Source organism: Phyllobates terribilis, unplaced genomic scaffold (assembly GCF_046119375.1).
Source record: "Phyllobates terribilis strain yellow unplaced genomic scaffold, ASM4611937v1 Scaffold_4__5_contigs__length_816908805, whole genome shotgun sequence".
Taxonomy (NCBI): Eukaryota; Metazoa; Chordata; class Amphibia; order Anura; family Dendrobatidae; genus Phyllobates; species Phyllobates terribilis.
In genome coordinates, this window is record NW_027362764.1 from 76,833,415 (window position 1) to 76,855,479 (window position 22,065).

Genomic DNA, 22,065 nt, shown 5'->3' on the forward strand with positions numbered 1-22,065 from the left:
GTCATTGGTTTTCCCATCTCTCTAAAAGCACATGAACACTTGGGCAAGCCGAATGCTCACGTGTACGGGGGACTCAGGACAAATAGCTGTCTACTGAATGAATGCTTGGCCAACAGTTGTCTCATGTATGGCCTGCTAAAGGGTTAAGACCATGGACCAACTGACTATTTGGGCATCAGAAACTTTCAGAAAATCATCACTTTTCATTCACCACTCCATTGGTCTTGAAAGTAGTACAGAGTGCCCATCAAACTAGGATAAATGCTGCCTATTCTTGAAAAATTTCGATGCCTCCAGAAATCCGATCTACCGATATAAGGCTAAAGTCACACAAAGCATATTTTTTTTCTCATCCGAGAGAATAGAGTTGATTATGCAAATCACACTCTGATCAATCTCTGACCAGTCTGATCAGAGTTTGACCATAGTGTCATCCGATTTTCTTGGATGAGAAGATTGTAAAAATAGAATTCTCCATCTTTTCCATTCTGTCAGTCCGTAAAATCTCAGATTTGAAATGAAGTCAGCCATGTTTGATTTTTTTTTTTAAGACGAAAGTCAAACAAAATATCTTTGCTTCAATGAAAAATCCTTCATCCATGAATGATCTCTAGTTCAAACAAAGATCGTTCTTTATTGCCCGGTGTCAATGACCATGTATGACTAGATCAGGCAATATGGACTGAAACTTTGCCTTAAACTACATCTGTGCTCGTTGAAATTATCTTTTAACTGGCAACATACTTTAATCTATTGTGTATCGGGGTCCAGTTTCTTCCAGAAATGTTTAATTTGTCTTGAAGAGGTTGTTACCTCCATCATCGTCTTAAACACGTGCTTACATACTGGTCTATCAACCTATTTTCATAGATGACAGATATGGATATCTTTTCTATTCTTTCTAGGTTGGTGAGAAGAGGGTAAATGGGAAAATAATATATTATAATGTACGATGAGCCAATGCTTATGATAATGTGGTCGACTCAGTAGAACAGCAACTTTTCAGATGTGTTCTGTGGCTATACTGTATATAAATACACTTATTCAAGTTTCTCTCCGTTTGACATGTCTCCTGTATATCTGATTACCACAATTTCTTTTCTGCCCATCAAAACTTGTCTTTTTAGTTGTAATAATTTTGTAAATAGGTCACCATCGGTTTCCCACAAAATGCCTACCGTTCATGGCTGATTCAGGACTTTGGATGCAGAGTAAGTCAATTATCATGCTCAGATCATGTTCGGTCATGCATTGTTCTATGGCTGGAGTAGGGTTTAACATTGATGACCTTATTTTGATGTGTGATTTTTGGGATTTGACTTCTTGGGTCACAAAAAGGAAGGCGCCATTTTGCTTTACAGTACCTGACACCGCATCGTCCAAGTGCTTGTGGAGTGCCATGCACCATCACTGGTGGCTAATTTTTTCTCCTGATTGGTTTGGATCCTGGCTGTCAAGACCTCACTGATGATGTATTGATGGCAGATCATCAGAATAGGCTGTTAATGTTACATTTTGGAAAACCCTCTTATGACTTTACTCAGTGATCTTGTACTTTAGCATCTGTCCTGGGTAACTCACTGGTTCTCCATTTGGAGATCTAGTGGTCAATCTTGGGAATACGGTGCTCATCTCTTATAACCTAGCAGTTTAGCCTAATGCTTCACAAAACAGCTCATATCTAACTTTTACTGTAATATTTTTTTACTCTTTGTCCTATTCTGAAATTTGTGCGGAAACTCATGAAAGTTACATGTAACTTTTATGAGTTAGCAGAGTTATAAACTTTTTATTGCCCACCATGATTTCGCGCTATATTTTAAAAAGGCGCCTGCTGCCATTTTTCTTCTCCCCAGATCTCATGGCTTCATGCATAGTTGAGTCACTTGGCCTTGTTTCAATGTCGAAGGTATGACTTTTTTTGCCAAAATTCTTCCTTGAAGAGCACTACTGGACAGACTTAGGAGATTGGTGTAGCTGGGTTCCACTGGCTGCTGCCAGTTCTGAGCTGATGGCACTGCTGGACTTCCTTTGATTTCAAAGGGAAGTAAGTATGATATGTCTTTCCTCTTCCTTGGCAGACCATTATGTCTACAGTCCTTTTTTGTTGCCCATTTCTTGGTGCTTCAAAAGAACTTGAACAGCACATCCTGAAACCCAAGTTTGCTGTGAAATCTTTGTCTGGGAGTAATCATGCTGATGCAGTATAACTACCTTGTGTCGTGTTGCTGTGCTCAGTTTTGACTTGGAATGGTCTTCTACAACTTCACCTTTTGTAGCAAAGTTTGGTTGTTCCTCACCCAGTTTTAAGCCTCCTACACAGCTATTTCTGTTTCAGTTGATAACTACTATGTGTCAACCTATGTATGAAAATGATGACCATTATCACCTGTTTAATATAATTAATAACTCATACACCTGACTAAAATCCTGCACACCCTTGTCTTTGTGCAAGTGTACCTGTAAAGTGACCAAGGGCAGTAGCCGTGGATGAGCGGCTGCTCCATAATGACCTGGCACTTTATAAGAAAATCGAGTCCTAGTCCCAAAGTGATGTCAGATTTGGGGTGCATCAAACTCACCTGTAGGCCACAGGCATCAGCTGCTTCCAGGCCTCCATCTTCAGGAGCCACCGCACATAACTCAGGGGACACGCAGTTCATATTAGCCAACAAAAGTTTACTGGACAGTTCAAGTTAATCAGATTGTAACACGCAGTATCAGGCACAACAATTCTCGTTTCTTGTTTCCTTAATGCAGTATGTTCTCTGCATTGCTATCCGTTCCTCCTGGACTATCCCTACTTTTACTGGTTCCTTCAGCCCCAGGGATTTCCTGTCCAGTCCCGCAGTACACCCGGAATCCGCTACCTTACCTTCACGTGGTTTCTCGTCCATCATCCCCTGCATGCCAGAGGATAAGGCACTCTCCATAGTACCTGAGCCGAACCTTGAGCTCCAGATGTTGCAGGAAAGTCCACAAGGGTTTCTAGTTAAGGCCTCTCACTTCCATGAACGATAAGATACTTGCTGACGCTAGCAGCCCCCTGCACTTGTCCTTGTTTACTCTCCTTCCCTATCTGACTCCTACCAGAAAGCAGTCCCTTTTTATTGGGGCTTGTCCCTCCCACTATGGGCTAGTCCCAAACTTTACCTATGTATTATATCGCTTATCACACTCTATATATTAAATATATTACACTTGTAGTGCTTACCCTATAGTCACTATCTATCCTATGTCCTAAATCCTACACTATACACAATACCATGTATAGAAAAGATGCATAACCTTTTTCTCACTATATTATAATGCGATTGGTGCAGGAATACAGTAGTACCGTCCACCACTCTTACATACCTAGAAGAATTCATGCTGTATAGTATGCAAAGGGAGACCACCTCAAATATTGATTTGATTTAGATTTCTCTTTTTCCACACCTGCCTCAAACTTTCACGCATTACTGTAGTCTGAATATATGAAAAATATGGGGAAATTGTAATGTTAAGAAATCGATCTAGAGATAAAAGGAATATTATCCTCTATCACAGATTCCAGTTAAATTTCAAAATCATTTTTTAATACAGGATTGTCATTTCCAGGATTGTCTGGACACAGACGGAGTATCTGTATGGGGAGTACAATGGCCGCAGTGTGATTGGGACTGTGAGCCTAAGCCTGGTGGATTGTGTTCTCGTTTCTCGGTAAGACTGTGTCTGGAAAGCTATCACAAAGGATCCCTATTAATACCAGGACAATGCAAGCGATATAAATAAGGTTATCTGAGCTAATACAATATGCCTCATACAAAGGAGAACAGGTAGAGTCTGGATTAATGTAGCAGCAGAAATGGAATTAATGTATACAAAGAAAAAGAGATGACTACTGAATGTTATCAAAAAGAATTTACCAGCGCAATCCCTCTTACAAGCGTACATTTGTTTCACAATATAATAAAAATCTGCTGAAAGTGACAATGTATTTAAAGCCGATCTGGCCTGATATAGTCATCAGATCTAAATCTAAAATCTCGGACCGGTTATATTTCTGTATTACCTTATTTGACATTTTGTTATCAATACTAAATTGTTGGAGCGCCTGTCACTTGCTCAAAAAAATTGTGTTAAATATCTTGTAAAAATCTCTAAGCTTACCTAATTTTGATGCCTTTTTTCCTATTTTGCACTGCATTGCTCCATTATTGAGATATTCACATATATTTCTTTTGGAAGGCAGTTTGTGAAATCTCTGTCTGCAGTGCAACTGAATGTTTCTTCACAGTCTTCTCTGGAAACGTGCACTTCCACTCCTCCCTCCAAGGCTCTGTCAATCACAGCTTGGCAGCTGATCTAGCAGTCTCAGAAGCTGCTGAGCTGTGATTGGCAGCATCTAGGAGGAAGGGGAGAAGGCGCACCCCCCCCCCCCCCAGAGAAGACTGAAGTTGTGCAAAAAAGAGAGATTTCACATAACGTGCTCCAAAAGCAACAAATGTGAATATCTGTGCAATGGAGTGACACAGCACAAAATTGAAAAAAGTGGCAGAGTCAGGGGAGCTCAGAGATTTTTGCAACTCATTTTTTTTGAGCAAATGACAGATCCTATTTAATGGGCCAATCAGATCCATAGACGCTTCATAAAAACGCAACTACGTATGCATCAACAGCAGCCTGTTGATTGTTTCCATGTAGAAACAGGATGCTATAAGAAACTGAAGAATAAGTAAAAAAGAAGATGGACATATTATCTGCTTTGTTTCTTTAAAGGGTTTGTCCAGAATACTAATAGAATACTGAAAGGCTGCAGCCAATCAACAGCAGCTGATTGGCTGAAGCAAACATGTGACATAACAAAGTTACATGATCTGCCAGGAATCACCGTGCCGATGTCACTTGAGCGAAACCATCTAGGAGGTTGAGTATATGGTTATTTATTTTCCTATGGACACTTAAGCATTTAAGTAGGGGGATTGTTTAGTACTGGTGTGGCGCCCCTGCGGGTCCAGTTGCCACAGAGGTACTGCACCTCATCCAGAGGTGTGGTACCCCACTCCCAGGTAAGGAAGGAACACTACCCGGGACCCACACACCTGCGTCCAGCACTACACCACTTCAGACCAGCAGATGGGGCAAGATGCACTTGGTCACGGCTGAGCCCTGTCCCTGGCTGGAGGTGGGGAACCAAAGGAGAGGGAACCATGTAGTGGGTGTAGGTGGAGGAAGCAGCAAAGAGGAGCACCCTAGCAGAGGGTATAAGAAGAAGGGGAACCTTCTAGAAGGGGTTCAGTCTGGGCTGTAAGCCCAGGAGGGAGGTCCTGCTTGTGACAGGTCCAGACAGGAGGGGGCCCAGAGCAAGGGGCCCAGAAGAAGGAAGAAGAGACAGAGGGGGTCTCAGGGGCACGGGAGCGCGGACGCTCTCCGTGGGACCCGCATCCACCCGACCGCCGTCGAGTGAAGGGACCAGGCCGCAGAAGGGGACCGGCCCCAGACTAGTGGAGAACAACCAGGCTCAGCTAGCCAACCGGAGGCTGCAGCATTTTCAAGGTGTTGCAGCCAAAATCCACAATTACATCGCTGAAAAGGTGGCCACATAGGGTCCAGGGGACTGAGAGTAAGTCGCCCGACAAGGCCCGAGGCCACTGGCTTGGGACACTGATTGTGAGGCGCAGGGCAGGAGGGCGAGAGCCAGTGCAGGAAGACAGCCAGAGAGGCACATATGAAGGGGGTCCTAACTAAGTGTACCTGAACTGCCTGGGAGTTGGCTGGATCCCTTCCTTGGAGAACACAGGATGACGTGGGTGGTTATAACTGGCTGCAACGGTAACCTGGAACTGCCTAAGAACTGTGAGTAAAGCCTGAAGACTGCACCCCACTGTGTCCTTGATTTATTGCTGCGTCACCGGCCCTGCACTACACTGTCCCTGCCAACAACATCTACCTCATCAAGTCCTATACACTGCCCTAGGGCTTAGCTCTGCCCGTGGAGAGCCGCACTATCTCTGCTGCGTCATCATCAGCTCCAGTGGATCTGCACCGCAGTGGCAGCCCCCTATTGCCGCATACCACGGGTGGCGTCACGAACATTATCCCCAAATCTTTATTGCCCCAATTGACTCTTCACTTTATTTTATTGACCGCCCTGGGCCACGGACCTGGTCACTGCCACCGTGACAACCCCAATGGAAAAGGACCGGCCAGGCTACCGAGTACCCCATGGCCCAGGGGGCTCGTCACTGGACAACCCCTTTAAGGATTTTTAAATCCTTTCCCAAAAAACTGGACACTATGCTAGAATTTGAGAAATATCTGAAGTGAAGTCAGCCTTTTAAACCAGATCTGTCATCAAATTTCAAAATACATGAAATGTTAAATATATATCTCAGACCTGATGAGGCTGGTGTGCTTACTTTGAAAAGCCATTTCAGAATAACTGTATAATCGCATTTAAATGAGCATGTTTCGAGTCCAAATAAAGAGTGCGAGAACCTATGAGTCCAAGTATATTCAGTAGAAGCCCACCTGCACAAGCCTGACTGACTTCCTCAGCTTGAATTTAGCAATGGGAGATCTCAGCAGGGAGGAGGCACAATGAGGAACTATTTTAATTAGGAGAGTTGGGTGGAGATTGAGTCCAAAAAGGACATGGATTTTTACAGTAAGTACGTCAATCTCAGCAGGTCTAAAAGATCTATTTGATCATGTTTGCCATTTATATTGTGAAATCTTTCGACATATCAGATTTAATTATACAGTTAGGTCCATATATATTTGGACAGAGACAACATTTTTCTAATTTTGGTTCTAGACATTACCACAATGAATTTTAAACAAAACAATTCAGATGCAGTTGAAGTTCAGACTTTCAGCTTTCATTTGAGGGTATCCACATTAAAATAGGATGAAGGGTTTAGGAGTTTCAGCTCCTTAACATGTGCCACCCTGTTTTTAAAGGGACCAAAAGTAATTGGACAGATTAAATAATTGTAAATAAAATGTTCATTTCTAGTACTTGGTTGAAAACCCTTTGTTGGCAATGACTGCCTGAAGTCTTGAACTCATGGACATCACCAGACGCTGTGTTTCCTCCTTTTTGATGCTCTGCCAGGTCTTCACTGCGGTGGTTTTCAGTTGCTGTTTGTTTGTGGGCCTTTTTGTCTGAAGTTTAGTCTTTAACAAGTGAAATGCTGCTCAATTGGGTTGAGATCAGGTGACTGACTTGGCCATTCAAGAATATTCCACTTCTTTGCTTTAATAAACTCCTGGGTTGCTCTGGCTTTATGTTTTGGGTCATTGTCCATCTGTACTATGAAACGACGACCAATCAGTTTGGTTGCATTTGGCTGGATCTGAGCACACAGTATGGCTCTGAATACATCAGAATTCATTCGGCTGCTTCTGTCCTGTGTCACATCATCAATAAACACTAGTGACCCAGTGCCACTGGCAGCCATGCATGCCCAAGCCATCACACTGCCTCCGCCGTGTTTTACAGATGATGTGGTATGCTTTGGATCATGAGCTGTACCACGCCTTTGCCATACTTTTCTCTTTCCATCATTCTGGTAGAGGTTGATCTTGGTTGCATCTGTCCAAAGAATGTTCTTCCAGAACTGTGCTGGCTTTTTTAGATGTTTTTTAGCAAAGTCCAGTCTAGCCTTTTTATTCTTGATGCTTATGAGTGGCTTGCACCATGCAGTGAACCCTCTGTATTTACTTTCATGCAGTCTTCTCTTTATGGTAGATTTGGATATTGATACGCCTACCTCCTGGAGAGTGTTGTTCACTGGGTTGGCTGTTGTGAAGGGGTTTCTCTTCACCATGGAGATTATTCTGCGATCATCCACCACTGTTGTCTTCCGTGGGCGCCCAGGTCTTTTTGCATTGATGAGTTCACCAGTGCTTTCTTTCCTTTCTCAGGATGTATCAAACTGTAGATTTTGCCACTTCTAATATTGTAGCAATTTCTCGGATGTTTTTTTTTCTGTTTTTGCAGCTTAAGGATGGCTTGTTTCACCTGCATGGAGAGCTCCTTTGACCACATGTTTACTTCACTGCAAAACCTTCCAAATGCAAGCACCACACCTCAAATCAACTCCAGGCCTTTTATCTGCTTAATTGAGAATGACATAACGAAGGGATTGCCCACACCAGTCCATGAAATAGCCTTGGAGTCAATTGTCCAGTTACTTTTGGTCCCTTTAAAAACAGGGTGGCACATGTCCTAAACCCTTCATCTAATTTTAATGTGGATACCCTCAAATGAAAGCTGAAAGTCTGAACTTCAACTGCATCTGAATTGTTTTGTTTAAAATTCATTGTGGTAATGTCTAGAACCAAAATTAGAAAAATGTTGTCTCTGTCCAAATATATATGGACCTAACTGTACATATTGGACCTTTTATGAAGATCATATTCCTGGTAATGGGGTTATTACATCTGGACGAAAAAAAATTCTGAATGGTTAAAGAAGCACTCCTCCTCCCATCAAAACTTTTATCCTCTTAATATATTGCAGTCATCATATTATATGGCACTGTGTACTTACAATTGCTCATTTTGCCCTTCTACCCAGTTAATTCTTCTCTTTTCCATTAGGTCTATGACATCATATGATTACAAAATGATTAGCTGAATCCTTCTAAGCTACATGTAGAAGCAGGAGGTCAGTTTTCTCTGCACAAGTTGTAAGTCACTGCAAAAGTCCCTGGCAGAGGGGAGGAGCAGGTCGATCAGGTGTCAAAAGGGAAAGAATAAATGCAGGGACAAGAGACTTCCTGTTTCTACATAGAGCAGAGAAATGAGAAGCATTAACTGGGTAGAAGAGCAAAATTAGCAATTGTAAGTACACAATGATGATTGCAATATATTAAGAGGATAAAAATGTTGATGGGAGGAGGAGTGCTTTGTTAATCACTGGCAAACTGATCGCCATGGGTCTGGCAGGAGAAACACAAGGATATAATATATCATTAGCACTGGGGGAAGATGCAAGTGATTATAGGAGAAATTGACTGTTACAGGGCGCTTGTTAAAATGAATGGAGTAGCAATGTAACGTGGCCTATACGCAGGCTCGGACTGGCCCACAGGGCAACAGAAGAATCCTCCGGTGGACCCCTGTGAAGAAGTGCTAATGAGTAGTGCAGAAAAAAGTATCATTATATCATTCATTAAGCAAGCCAACTGTAGGAAGCAGCAATCCTACAAGTCACTATCGACCCTATAACAAGCCTTGCAATATGACTTAGGATAAAGGTTAAATCAGTATCTAAATTTACAGACACAGTTTCGGGGTGTTGCCCCTCATCAGTGCAAAGTATGAGATCTGATTTGTCTAGGTGAGAGGCTCTGGATTGAGGTCTAAGGGGTAACGTTTCTCCTTGTGGAGAGTGACATACCGGCCCTGGCATGCCAATGTAAGGAGGCTTATTCACAGTGCAATGTTCCTCTGGGAACTTAAATATGCAAATTGCCTCTTCAGAGAGAAAGAGGACTAGAACTGTATACCGCCACCTGTTGGAAGCAGCAATACTACAAGTCACTGTTGACCCTTTAACGAGCCTTGCAATATGACATAGGATAAAAGCCAAAACAGAATCACAATTTGCAGACACGGTGTTTCTACCTATTGCCCCTCGTTAGTGCAAAGTATGAGATCTGATTCGGCTAGGTGAGAGGCTCTGGACTGAGGTCTAAGGGACCTTAGTACATAAAAGTTGTTCCTTTGATTTGGAAGATATGTTCTGCATTAGGTTTATCCTGGATGTTAGTAAGCTGGAATTCCTGGGTCAGATATTGGTAATATACGCAGCTTTGTCTTGTCTCTAGGCTTTTACGTTAGTGATTTGCTTCCAGCTCAAATTGATATGCACCTAATTTCCATTCCAAGTTTCACCTTTCCTTTCCCACGGGGTGGGGTGTGGGGTGAGAGGCAATGCATTTGCCCGCCACTTATCAAGTTTAGGATTTCTTCCTTTCTGTACACTGCTTAATCGAGAAGTTTTCCTTCCTCTCATCCTTCTTCCGTCAACCCCCCTGCAAGTCTTTCTCATATTCCATGTTGCATGTGGTTTCTTTCCCTGATAAATAGCCGTCTGGTATTTCCCTAGATTATTTGGCACTAAAGTGAAGGATGTGCTCTGTAAATGGAAATGACCGGAAGGCTAAGGAGCAGGTACTAAGCATAAGGCTGAGCGAAGTGGTACTGTTATAGAAACAGTCCAAATGGGTGATATATGAGGGTTATAAATGTATGATCATTGGGGGTCGGACCACTATAACCCCTATCAATTATGATAACAGGGGTACCAAAGTCATTTGTGTAAATATCCATGTGGGTCACTGTCTATGGGCTCGGTGGCCACTGCAGTGCACTAACACTCCTGTAAGACCCTAGAAGTGAATCAAGAGGTGGTCATACATGCACACTACCACCAACCCATTAATACGGTAGACTAGTGGTTGATCCCCTCTTATTGTACATTTATCTTCCCTGCTGAGGTGGGTCCTGGAAGACGTTGGTCCGGATCAGTTATGCAGCACAGACAGATGTTGGTGCAGCAGGGAGATCCAGGTGGAATAACGGACACTGTTATGGCAGAACGAGGTGGATCCTGGAAGACGTTGGTCCAGATCACTTATGCAGCACAGACAGATGATGTTGGTGCAGCAGGAAGATCCAGGTGGAATAACGGATGCTGTTATGGCAGAACTAGGTGGATCCTGGAAGACGTTGGTCCGGATCAGTTATGCAGCACAGACAGATGATGTTGGTGCAGCAGGGAGATCCAGGTGGAATAACGGACACTGTTATGGCAGAACGAGGTGAATCCTGGAAGACGTTGGTCCAGATCACTTATGCAGCACAGACAGATGATGTTGGTGCAGCAGGGAGATCCAGGTGGAATAACGGACGCTGTTATGGCAGAACGGCTAAAGGAGGAACACATAGAACTTCAGGATCCAATGAAGCAGAGTAGAGACTGATGAAGGTCAGAAATGCAAAACTGACTAGCACAACAATACTACAGAAGTGACTAAGCAATACTGTAGCTGAGCTGAGTTTGTCACAGAGTCCAATGCGAAGCTGACAGTGAGTGGCTGTGCGCAGTTGACTCAGCGATGTAGCAGAGTTGAGTTTTTCATAAAGTCTAAAGTCAGAACTGACATAGTAGTCACTCAATGTTGATGTAGAGCTGGGTTTGTTTGAGAACTTGCCAGTGGTATAGTAGAATTGCCAAGTATTCTATCAGAGCTGGGTTTGTTACAAGTTCCAAGACAAGCAAATCAATGCACATCTAAGCAGTTCATGGTAGCAATGTGGTCATCAACGACCTGAATAAGGCCAGAGAAAATTACATCAGAGAGCACGCCAGGTTAGCCAGTTATCATGGTTAACTGATGCGCAGAAGAGCAAAGGGGGTCGGTTGAGGCTGGAGGACAACACAGTGCCTGACACTGATGCCAGGGCATGGTGATTGACACTAATTGCCTCGATAACACCTTTGACTGTTCACCCTTAAATTGACATTCAAGTGTAGATACTGAAAAACCTAAAGATTCTAAATAGGTGCAACATTCTGTGCTCTTTAACTCCCTCTAGTGGTGGTTGAATGTTATTATTTTTGTAATCCATGTCTGTGCTGGGAATTTGGAGCACTGTATCCGAAAAGTGCAGGATGATAAAATTAAAATTGCATTATAATGTTGGAAATTCACTTTAAGCTAGTAATTTCAGAAGGCTTAGAAGATAGGTTTAAACCATTTTTTGTTGACTGCATGGCATCTCAAAATGCAGATGTTTGCAGAAAAGTCTTTCTGCAATATTGGATTCTTTTTTTTTTTTTAGTCCTTGTGGACTATATTTAGAAGTGCTTGGAAAGTTAAAACAACAGAAGCTCAACCCAGGTCATGTAGCACGGCAGCCTGTGGCCTCAATACAAGTGTATGGAGAGCGAGGCTGCGCCAACTGACAGGGTTATGTATAAGGCATACATCACCGCCGCTCCCAGCTCAGAAACCGGCCAATCTCCGCAGCGCACTGTGAGTTCTCCGGGGTAATTCATAAGTCTGCAGTCACACAGTAAAACGTAGAAATCTTTCAATCTTCACATTGACCACTGGGGCTATTTTAGACTACTACCTTCCTGTGTGTTTTTTATGCAAAATCCAAAATGAATAGACTCAGACCCTATCTTTTGTAATAAAGCATCTAATGAGCGTGTGCAGAGGTCATTGTGAAGGCAAGAGGAGCGGGGTCTGCTGTGACATCACATATTATGATTGGTGGATTCTCTATGACCTGTGTATAGAGGTGCTACGCATCATTGTCATCCTGCCTCTGCTGATAATGAGCCTGCTGAAAACTCTTCCCGAAAGAACTGTGGCGATCATGAATATTGCCAAATTGCGATATGTGTCTGTGTATGTATATGTATTTGTGTGTGTGTATGTATATACAGGTATATATATACAGTACAGACCAAAAGTTTGGACACACCTTCTCATTTAAAGATTTTTCTGTATTTTCATGACTATGAAAATTGTACATTCACACTGAAGGCATCAAAACTAAGAATTAACACGTGTGGAATTATATACTTAACAAAAAAGTGTGAAACAACTGAAAATATGTCTTATATTCTAGGTTCTTCAAAGTAGCCACCTTTTGCTTTGATGACTGCTTTGCACACTCTTGGCATTCTCTTGATGAGCTTCAAGAGGTAGTCACCGGAAATGGTCTTCCAACAATCTTGAAGGAGTTCCCAGAGGTGCTTAGCACTTGTTGTCCCTTTTGCCTTCACTCTGCGGTCCAGCTCACCCCAAACCATCTCGATTGGGTTCAGGTCTGGTGACTGTGGAGGCCAGGTCATCTGGCACAGTACCCCATCACTCTCCATTTTGATCAAATAGCCCTTACACAGCCTGGAGGTGTGTTTGGGGTCATTGTCCTGTTGAAAAATAAATGATGGTCCAACTAAACGCAAACCGGATGGAATAGCATGCCGCTGCAAGATGCTGTGGTAGCCATGCTGGTTCAGTATGCCTTCAATTTTGAATAAATCCCCAACAGTGTCACCAGCAAAGCACCCCCACACCATCACACCTCCTCCTCCATGCTTCACGGTGGGAACCAGGCATGTAGAGTCCATCCGTTCACCTTTTCTGCGTCGCACAAAGACACGGTGGTTGGAACCAAAGATCTCAAATTTGGACTCATCAGACCAAAGCACAGATTTCCACTGGTCTAATGTCCATTCCTTGTGTTCTTTAGCCCAAACAAGTCTCTTCTGCTTGTTGCTTGTCCTTAGCAGTGGTTTCCTAGCAGCTATTTTACCATGAAGGCCTGCTGCACAAAGTCTCCTCTTAACAGTTGTTGAAGAGATGTGTCTGCTGCTAGAACTCTGTGTGGCATTGACCTGGTCTCTAATCTGAGCTGCTGTTAACCTGCGATTTCTGAGGCTGGTGACTCGGATAAACTTATCCTCAGAAGCAGAGGTGACTCTTGGTCTTTCTTTCCTGGGGCGGTCCTCATGTGAGCCAGTTTCTTTGTAGCGCTTGATGGTTTTTGCATCTGCACTTGGGGACACTTTCAAAGTTTTCCCAATTTTTCGGACTGACTGACCTTAATTTCTTAAAGTAATGATGGCCACTCGTTTTTCTTTACTTAGCTGCTTTTTTCTTGCCATAATGCAAATTCTAACAGTCTATTCAGTAGGACTATCAGCTGTGTATCCACCAGACTTCTGCACAACACAACTGATGGTCCCAACCCCATTTATAAGGCAAGAAATCCCACTTATTAAACCTGACAGAGCACACCTGTGAAGTGAAAACCATTTCCGGTGACTACCTCATGAAGCTCATCAAGAGAATGCCAAGAGTGTGCAAAGCAGTCATCAAAGCAAAAGGTGGCTACTTTGAAGAACCTAGAATATAAGACATATCTTCAGTTGTTTCACACTTTTTTGTTAAGTATATAATTGCACATGTGTTAATTCATAGTTTTGATGCCTTCAGTGTGAATGTACAATTTCCATAGTCATGAAAATACAGAAAAATCTTTAAATGAGAAGGTGTGTCCAAATTTTTGGTCTGTACTGTATATATATATATATATATATATATATATATATATATATATATATATATATATATTTTTTTTTAATAAGAAAAGAAGGCAGCACTCCAAAAATTGTTGAAAAAAGTGAAGACTTTATTAGCCCATAAATATGGCAATGTTTCGGCTTAAGACAGCCTTTTTCAAGCGGCCAAAACGTTGCCACATTTATGGACTAATAAAGTTCCCACTGTTTTCAACAATTTTTGGAGCCTTCTTTTCTTATTGAATATATATTATAACAACGGAATCATTGTCTGGGAGGCCATGCACACGTATTTACATGATTGGTGCTGTTCCATTTTCTTAACAAATATATATATATAATATTTTTATTTTTTTGAGGATCGTTATATGAAAAAAATATTGACAAAAAAAAAATTTCACATAAAAACCTGAATTACTCTTTAGGTCATTTTCTGATGATGGCTTCCATTTAAGGATACCTTCTAAAATGACCAGACATTGGTTATATCACTGGCGGACATAGACAGAAGAGGGCACCTGCGCAGGAACAATATAAGGGCCCTTAACAGCCCAATAGCTCATCATAATGCACACTTCCACCTGTTTTGGAGGTGGTAGTAGCCCCCTTACCTCCTGGGCCCCGATGCCGCTGCACCGGTTGCACCAGTCATATGTCCGCCCCTGGGTTATAAGTTTTTTCTTGAACTTGATGCTATATTTCATTAGGAGCCCTGTCCTAACAGTGGCTGACTCTGCATTGCTTCCTTTATATCTCTGATGGCGCATAAGTGGCTGGTTGAGCACCATTCATACAGATGATAGGGTGAGTGCCGTGTATGCCACTCAACGGCTTCAATAAGTGACATTATCGCGTTAAGTGGTGGGACGAGTACTCTGGTAAGTGTCTTATACACCGCATATGTTGACTGGCAGTGACATGAAGTGCGACGTGCCACCTGCAGACCGGCGGGTACGACACACAGGCGTCTGCTATTAATTCTCCGGTGCACAGTTGCATTGTGTTACCAGGCGCGATAATATTGTCCCCGAATTCAGCTCCACCTCATGTTATTTCAGCATTTTGTAATCCACATTGACTTTTGTCTGTAACTTGTCTTTATTTAGTCCCATTGTGAGTAGAGATAATGACAGGGATAAGAAGCCAGGACAAATCTTTTTATTTTCCTGCTACAAATTGCCTCTTTCTTTCTCTTTTGTCTTCCTTCTTCATCCGCAGGCTGTGCAGTGTATGCTGGCCTCACTCCATTCAGAACTTGACATTCAAAGGTACTTGATGAAAATTGAATCCTCTCAGAGAGTTAGTACTTTTATTCCTTTTTTTTTTTGTGTGTTTTATTTTATTCTTTTATTTTTTTTATGGCCTGAGATTTTTCTCTTCTAACCCGTGTGTATTTTGCAGTGTGAATGCACCTGTTAACCTGGTAGGAGGATTGCATGCATTACACGTCATTACTAGGTGTATCTAAAGTGGCCACTCTCCCTCAAAAAAAGAGCAATTGGGTAATACTGGTATATCAGCTGAGAAGTTTATTAAAGGGCATCTGTGAGTAAGATCAACCCTCCTGAGCCGTCTATATGGGCATATAGGTCATGGGAAGCTGAATAAAATGATACCTTGATATCTGTGATCCGATGTTTTATTCCAGAGAAATCCATGTTTTTCTTAATATGTAAATTAGCCGTTAAGATCTATGGGCCGGACATAGATCTCGTTGAGAATTTACCTCCAGAGCTTATTTTAAATTAAAGTGGGCGTTACCAGTGTGAGACATGTAGATCTGGAGAGCAGACTGTCAGTCATTACATGTCTCACACTGATATTTAAAATAAGCTCTGGATGCAGATTCTCAGAGAGATCTATGTCCGACCCATAGATCTTAACAGCTCATTTACATATTAAGAAAAATGTGGATTTCTCAGGAATTAGTCATCGGATGGCAGATATCAAGGTATAATTTTATTCTTCTTTTTATGAGCTACATGGCCATATAGACAGCTAAGGAGGGTTTATCCTACTGAAAGATTCCCTTTAAGTGGGTTGAAAAGATACACGGCTACCATTACAGCTTCCATTAGGTTGTCGTCATTTTTCAACCTTATAGTGAATCTGTCAGCAGGTTTTTGCTATTTAATCTGAGAGTAGCAAGTGTGCCTGATTTCAATGATAAATCGCTTAGTTTACTGGGTGCTGCAGTTGTGACACAATCAGAGTTCTTAGATGTAACAGAACTCAAAAAGCTAACCCCACCCACATCACAGCTCTCTATGTACATTGTTTATAGACAGTAAGCTGCTCATCACAGGAGGGGGCGGAGCCAGACCAGGGCTCACGCGCTGCTGTAGTCCAGCAGTGATAATCTCCTAGTGATAAAACCTTCATTGTAAGTATACAACAGCACACAGTCAAAAAAAGTAACACATGGTTGAATTCAGTGGACTAGATGCTATCTCATGCTGTCCACAGATTACATATAAAAAAGCCTGCTGACACATTCCCTTTAAGTTGGTGTTATTTATGGACACCCCATTTGGGGTACCTGGTGGGGGAAAAAATAATCTACACCCAAGCAATACTATCCGATAGTGCACAAATAATACACTATCACCATAACCAAATATTACAAACTATAGTGCTTGAATAATATGATACTTCAATGCCCAAATAATAGAATTAGGCAATGCCCAAATAAAACAATAGTGAAGTGCCCAAATTATAGAATTAAATAGTATCCAGATAATACAATACTACAGTGCCTAAATAATACAATTAGACAGTGCCCACATAATATAATATCACAGTGTCCATATATTGCAATACTACATATTACAAAACTACAGTGCCCAAATAATAGAATCAGATGGGGCCCAAATAATACATTAGTACAGTACCCAAATAATAAAATTAGGTAAGTGCCCAAATTATACTACAGTGCCCAAAGAAAAAAAGTAGACAGTGCCCAAATATTCCAATAATATTGTGTTCAAATAATACAATTAAGACAGTACCAGAATAGTAGAAATATACACTACTCCCAAAAATACAACCATTCAGTGCCCAGATATTACAATTAGAGGATTGCCAAATAATACACTTATAATATACTTTTATAGTGCCCAAATAATACATGACCAATCTATTTCTCAGCTACTTTTCCTTGAAGCAAATAAAACTTTCAAGACCTTGTTTTTTTTTGTTTTGAGTGGATTGCAGTTAAAGTTTAGCATTTTTGTTTTTGGCATGACTTTTTTTACTCTCATACAAGATATATTTCTAGCATATTTTCGTGTTAAAAAGTAATAGTCATTTAATGTTTTTCCAGAAATCAATAGTACACCTGAAAATAAGTAACTTTTTAATATATCTTATCAGAGAAATCTGAAATTCTGAGATAGGAGATGACAGTTGGTGCTCATAAAGTTCTATGGAAAAATGTAACACAGGAGAACTTGCAGTAGAATGTCTGTGTAGCTCCCCCCCCTCCATAGAATCTTAAAAGCACCAGCTGTCATCTGAATACAAATTCTGCTGAGAATTGAGAGTGAAAAATCAATCCAGAAGAAGAAAGAAGCAGATTTCTCTGATAGGATATATTACAAAGTTGCTTATTTTCATGTGTATTATTGATTTATGAAATAAAAATTAAAATGATGGTTACGCTTTGCTTGCTGAGAGAGACAAAAACTAATAAGCCATGACCAGTATGTTGCATATTTCCCAATATTAGAAGTAGTACTAGGTATCGGTAGTGAGCATGTGCGACCATTAATCCATTCAATATCTGCACATACTCACTATTGCTCCAATCACCCAGAGGGCTTTGGGCCTCCCGTTCTCCAGATTGGTGGGGGTCTCAAAAGCTGGATCCCCAACAGTCATACATTTATTATCTTTGGATAGCTGATGTTGTTCCATATCCGATTAATCATTCCATAATTTTTCTTCTTGCAGATTCTCGTGTGTCTTTATATAAAATCAATAGGGTCCAATATAGGTTCACAGCAGAAAAGGGCTCTTTATTCTACAAGGTGGGCCATTTATATGGATACACCTAAATTAAATGGGAATGGTTGGTGATATCAACTTCCTGTTTGTGGCACATTAGTATATGGGAGGGGGAAAACTTTTCCAGATGGGTGGTGACCATGGCGGCCATTTTGAAGTTGGCCATTTTGGATCCAACTTTATTTTTTTCAATGGGAAGAGGGTCATGTGACACATCAAACTTATTGAGAATTTCATAAGAAAAACAATGGTGTGCTTGGTTTTAACATAACTTTATTCTTTCATGAGTTTTTTACAAGTTTATGACCACTTATAAAATGTGTTCAAAGTGCTGCCCATTGTGTTGGATTGTCAATGCAACCCTCCTCTACCACTCTTGACACACTGATAGCAACACCGCAGAAGAAATGCTAGCACAGGCTTCCAGTATCCGTTGTTTCAGATGCTGCACATCTCGTATCTTCACAGCATAGACAATTGCCTTCAGATGACCCCAAAGATAAAAGTCTAAGGGGGTCAGATCGGTAGACCTTGGTGGCCATTCAACTGCCCCACGACGACCAATCCACTTTCCAGGAAACTGTTCATGTAGGAATGCTCGGACCTGACATGTGGTGGTGACCATCTTGTTGGAAAAACTCAGGGAACGTGCCATCTTCAGTGCATAAAGAGGGCAACACATCATCATGTAGCAATTTCAGATATCCAGTGACATTGAGGTTTCCATTGATGAAGAATGGCCCCACTATCTTTGTACCCCATATACCACACCATACCATCAAGATACGAGACGTGCAGCATCTGAAACAACGGATACTGGAAGCCTGTGCTAGCATTTCTTCTGTGGTGTTGCTATCAGTGTGTCAAGAGTGGGAGAAGAGGGTTGCATTGACAATCCAACACAGTGGGCAGCACTTTGAACACATTTTATAAGTGGTCATAAACTTGTAAAAAACTCATGAAAGAATAAAGTTACGTTGAAATCAAGCACACCATTGTTTTTCTTATGAAATTCTCAATAAGTTTCATGTGTATGACTCTCTTCCCATCGAAAAAAATAAAGTTGGATCCAAAATGTCTGACTTCAAAATGGCTGCCATGGTCACCACCCATCTGGAAGAGTTTCCCCCCTCCCATATACTAATGTGCCACAAACAGGAAGTTCATATTACCAACCATTCCCATTTAATTTAGGTGTATCCATATAAATGGCCCACCCTGTACATGTACAGAATCCGGCTATGTGTAACGCAAGGTGTGGAAAAGACTAAGTGCAACACAAAGAGAAGAGGGGGAGGAAGCCCAAACACTAGGGAAAGGGTGAGTGGAGACCCCTAGGCAGATCTAATATCACCCTGTCTACCCTACCGTCCCCATATAGGTTCCACACCTATTGCCGAGCAGGACCCTAAACCCTGTATGTCTCTAGACCTTGGCCCTAGATAGGGAGGAGGAGGTGTGAGCACTGGTCAGGCCCCACTACAAACTAAAGACAACAAGGTAGACAAACAAAGGGGATAAACTTAGCTTGAGCGACACCAGAGGAGTAATGCCAACTGTCCTCCAAGGGCACCAGAGAAGAAGTTAGCCAACAGCTAGTGCTCCAAGCATGCATAAAGGTGCATAGAAGTGTCACCGGCAATTGCCTAGAGCAAACTGACAGTTTTTAACTCCCATGCAAGGGTGTGTCAAGCAGCAGCAGTAGGGAGGTTGCCGCTGGGTCTTAAAGGAAGAAGGATTAAGAAGGTGTCTGCAATGCCAAGCGCAGTGACCTTCTACAGCCAGATCCAGAGCGACTGTCTGTTACACCACACACACCTATGACACTACGTGAATGAGATGTGTTGAAGTGACGAGGCTTCTATTTTATGTATGATATCGTTTGATATTTTTAAAGGTTTGTCCTTAAGAGTACAACCCCTTTAAGAATGTCATTTCTCGTGCTGTTGAACTTTACTATCCTCCCCTCCCGTGCATGCCACTGGCATTCTTTGCAAAGGAGAAATAAGGAGATAATTCAGTTTCAGCATTTATTTTCTTTCAAGTTGGCATTAAGAGCCATGTAGTTAAAGGTCACATTGCTTTCCCAATGAACCTAATGTCTTGGGCTCATTATGTGTTGAAAGAATAAGTGATATGCTTGGCATGTGTAGCACATCAAGAGTAACAGTATAGGAGGGAGTCTTCACAAATCACAATGGAGAGCCAATGGAAAGTTCCCTGGGTATGGAAATGCTCCGCTTAGGTCCAGTGCTATGGAAAGGTAAGATGGATTATCACCATTCTAGAAGATCAGGTGGAATCCTATACAATTGAGGTTCTGCAACCATGGCACAAACTGCTGAACATCATCTGCCATAAGGAATAAAAGTAAGTTGGGTGAAATGATGTAGTCAGACAATTTTGGCCAATGGTTTGGGTAAAATATTGGCACTGATTAGATCTCATGTTTGATTTTTTTGGTATTTGGTCTTCCAATTTTTGCATCAGGGGATGAAGGTTTTGCCAAGTTAAAAAAAACAGTTATGAATTTTTTTCTTGCGCCCACTTTTATTAAATTTGTCTATCATTTTTGCACACGTGTATAGCAACCATATGGCTTTTGCAGGTTTCTACAAGTAAATCACTGTCGGTCCAGGTTTTTATCTGTACAGAATAGCCTAACTCAAATGTTTATGGCGAGAATTTGGTCCCTGGAACATTGCCAAAGTCATCCAGTGAGGGAGAGTTTGAGGACCAAACTTATTTGCCCCTTTTAAATTTTAATCTTTCTTTCTTAGTTTTCAAGTTGCCCAAATAATGTATAATTTTGTAATGACAAGTCTGGAATGGGCACCCCTAGTAAAGAGCGCCAGGATGCCAATGTGAGTCTTCAATTGGTTTAGAAGTAACTCCTTTTGGAAGACAAGTCACCATAGCGTGCTTTGTGCAGGCAGTGAACAAGGAAGGGATGTTGGGGGATTTCAGCAGTAAAGCCTGTAAGTTTGTGAATGCAGCCATGGAGTAGAACACAGGCTGTAACTCTATCAGTATAAAAAAAACAAGTGACATAACTTATTTACAACTTTTATTCATCTTTCAATGTAGAATAAATCTATATGTAAACTAAAAACTAGACATTCTCTTTAAATGAAACGTGGCATCAGAAAATGAGCTATTGTTTAAAAGGGTTTTCCCACCAACAAAGTTCATTTTAATCAATAGATCTTGGAATAATAATAAGTTCCATAATTGAATGTGTTTAAATAAAATGTTCCTGTGCTGAGATAATCTTATAAATGTGCCCCTGCTGTGTACTGTGTAATGGCTGTGTCTGACCATACAGGAACATGGTCTAATCATACCACATCTCCTGGGCAGGGGAAGTAAAAAAAAAACTATACAGCAGAGGATCGCAAATAATTATTTCCTTTAAGTAAAGCAGTTTTTAAAAACAGGCAGGGAAATGTTTTACATCACAAAAAGAATCATCTGCGATCCCCGGCTGTAAAGTCTGTATACTCTTTTGCTTCCTTCCCTGCCCAGGAGCTGTGGTATGATCAGACTATGTTCCTGCTCGGTCAGACACAGCCATTACACAGTACACAGCAGGGGCACATTTATAAGATTATCTCAGCACAGGAACATTTTATTTAAACACATTCAATGGTAGAAATTATTAGTATTCCAAGCTCTATTGATTAAAATCAACTTTAAAATTATCTTTATTCCTGGGAAAACCCCTTTAAGGCCTCATTCAGACTTAAAAAAAGGTGCAAGTGTCATCAGAGTTTTGGATCTGAGTTTCATCAGTGTTTGATCAGTGTCAGTAATTATCATAAGTGTTTCATCACTGATTTTCATGTGTGGATGAATAAATAAATTACAAAGCTTCATCTATCCTTTGCAATGTTAAAAAGGTTATCCAGCTTTTGTATCTTTGTTTTTTTTACTATAGGCCTAAAAACTAACAGGCAGGTAGG

The 22,065-nt window shown here is 41.4% G+C and overlaps 1 protein-coding gene across 10 annotated transcripts in view; it reads left to right on the plus strand.

Moving 5' to 3' along the window:
• The window catches only part of KIAA1217 (KIAA1217 ortholog), a 456,094-nt gene that overhangs the window by 224,940 nt on the left and 209,089 nt on the right, over positions 1 to 22,065 (plus strand). For 7 of the 10 annotated variants that reach the window (XR_012320033.1, XM_073677511.1, XM_073677510.1 and 4 more), the window contains one exon: positions 15,317 to 15,397. The exons of the other annotated variants lie outside the window; for them this stretch is intronic. Coding sequence is in view for 6 of the 7 variants with exons in the window: in XM_073677511.1 (XP_073533612.1) it covers positions 15,317 to 15,397 (81 nt within the window). In the remaining variant the exon portion in view is untranslated. The remainder of the gene's footprint in view (positions 1 to 15,316; positions 15,398 to 22,065) is intronic. 10 annotated transcript variants of the gene reach the window in all.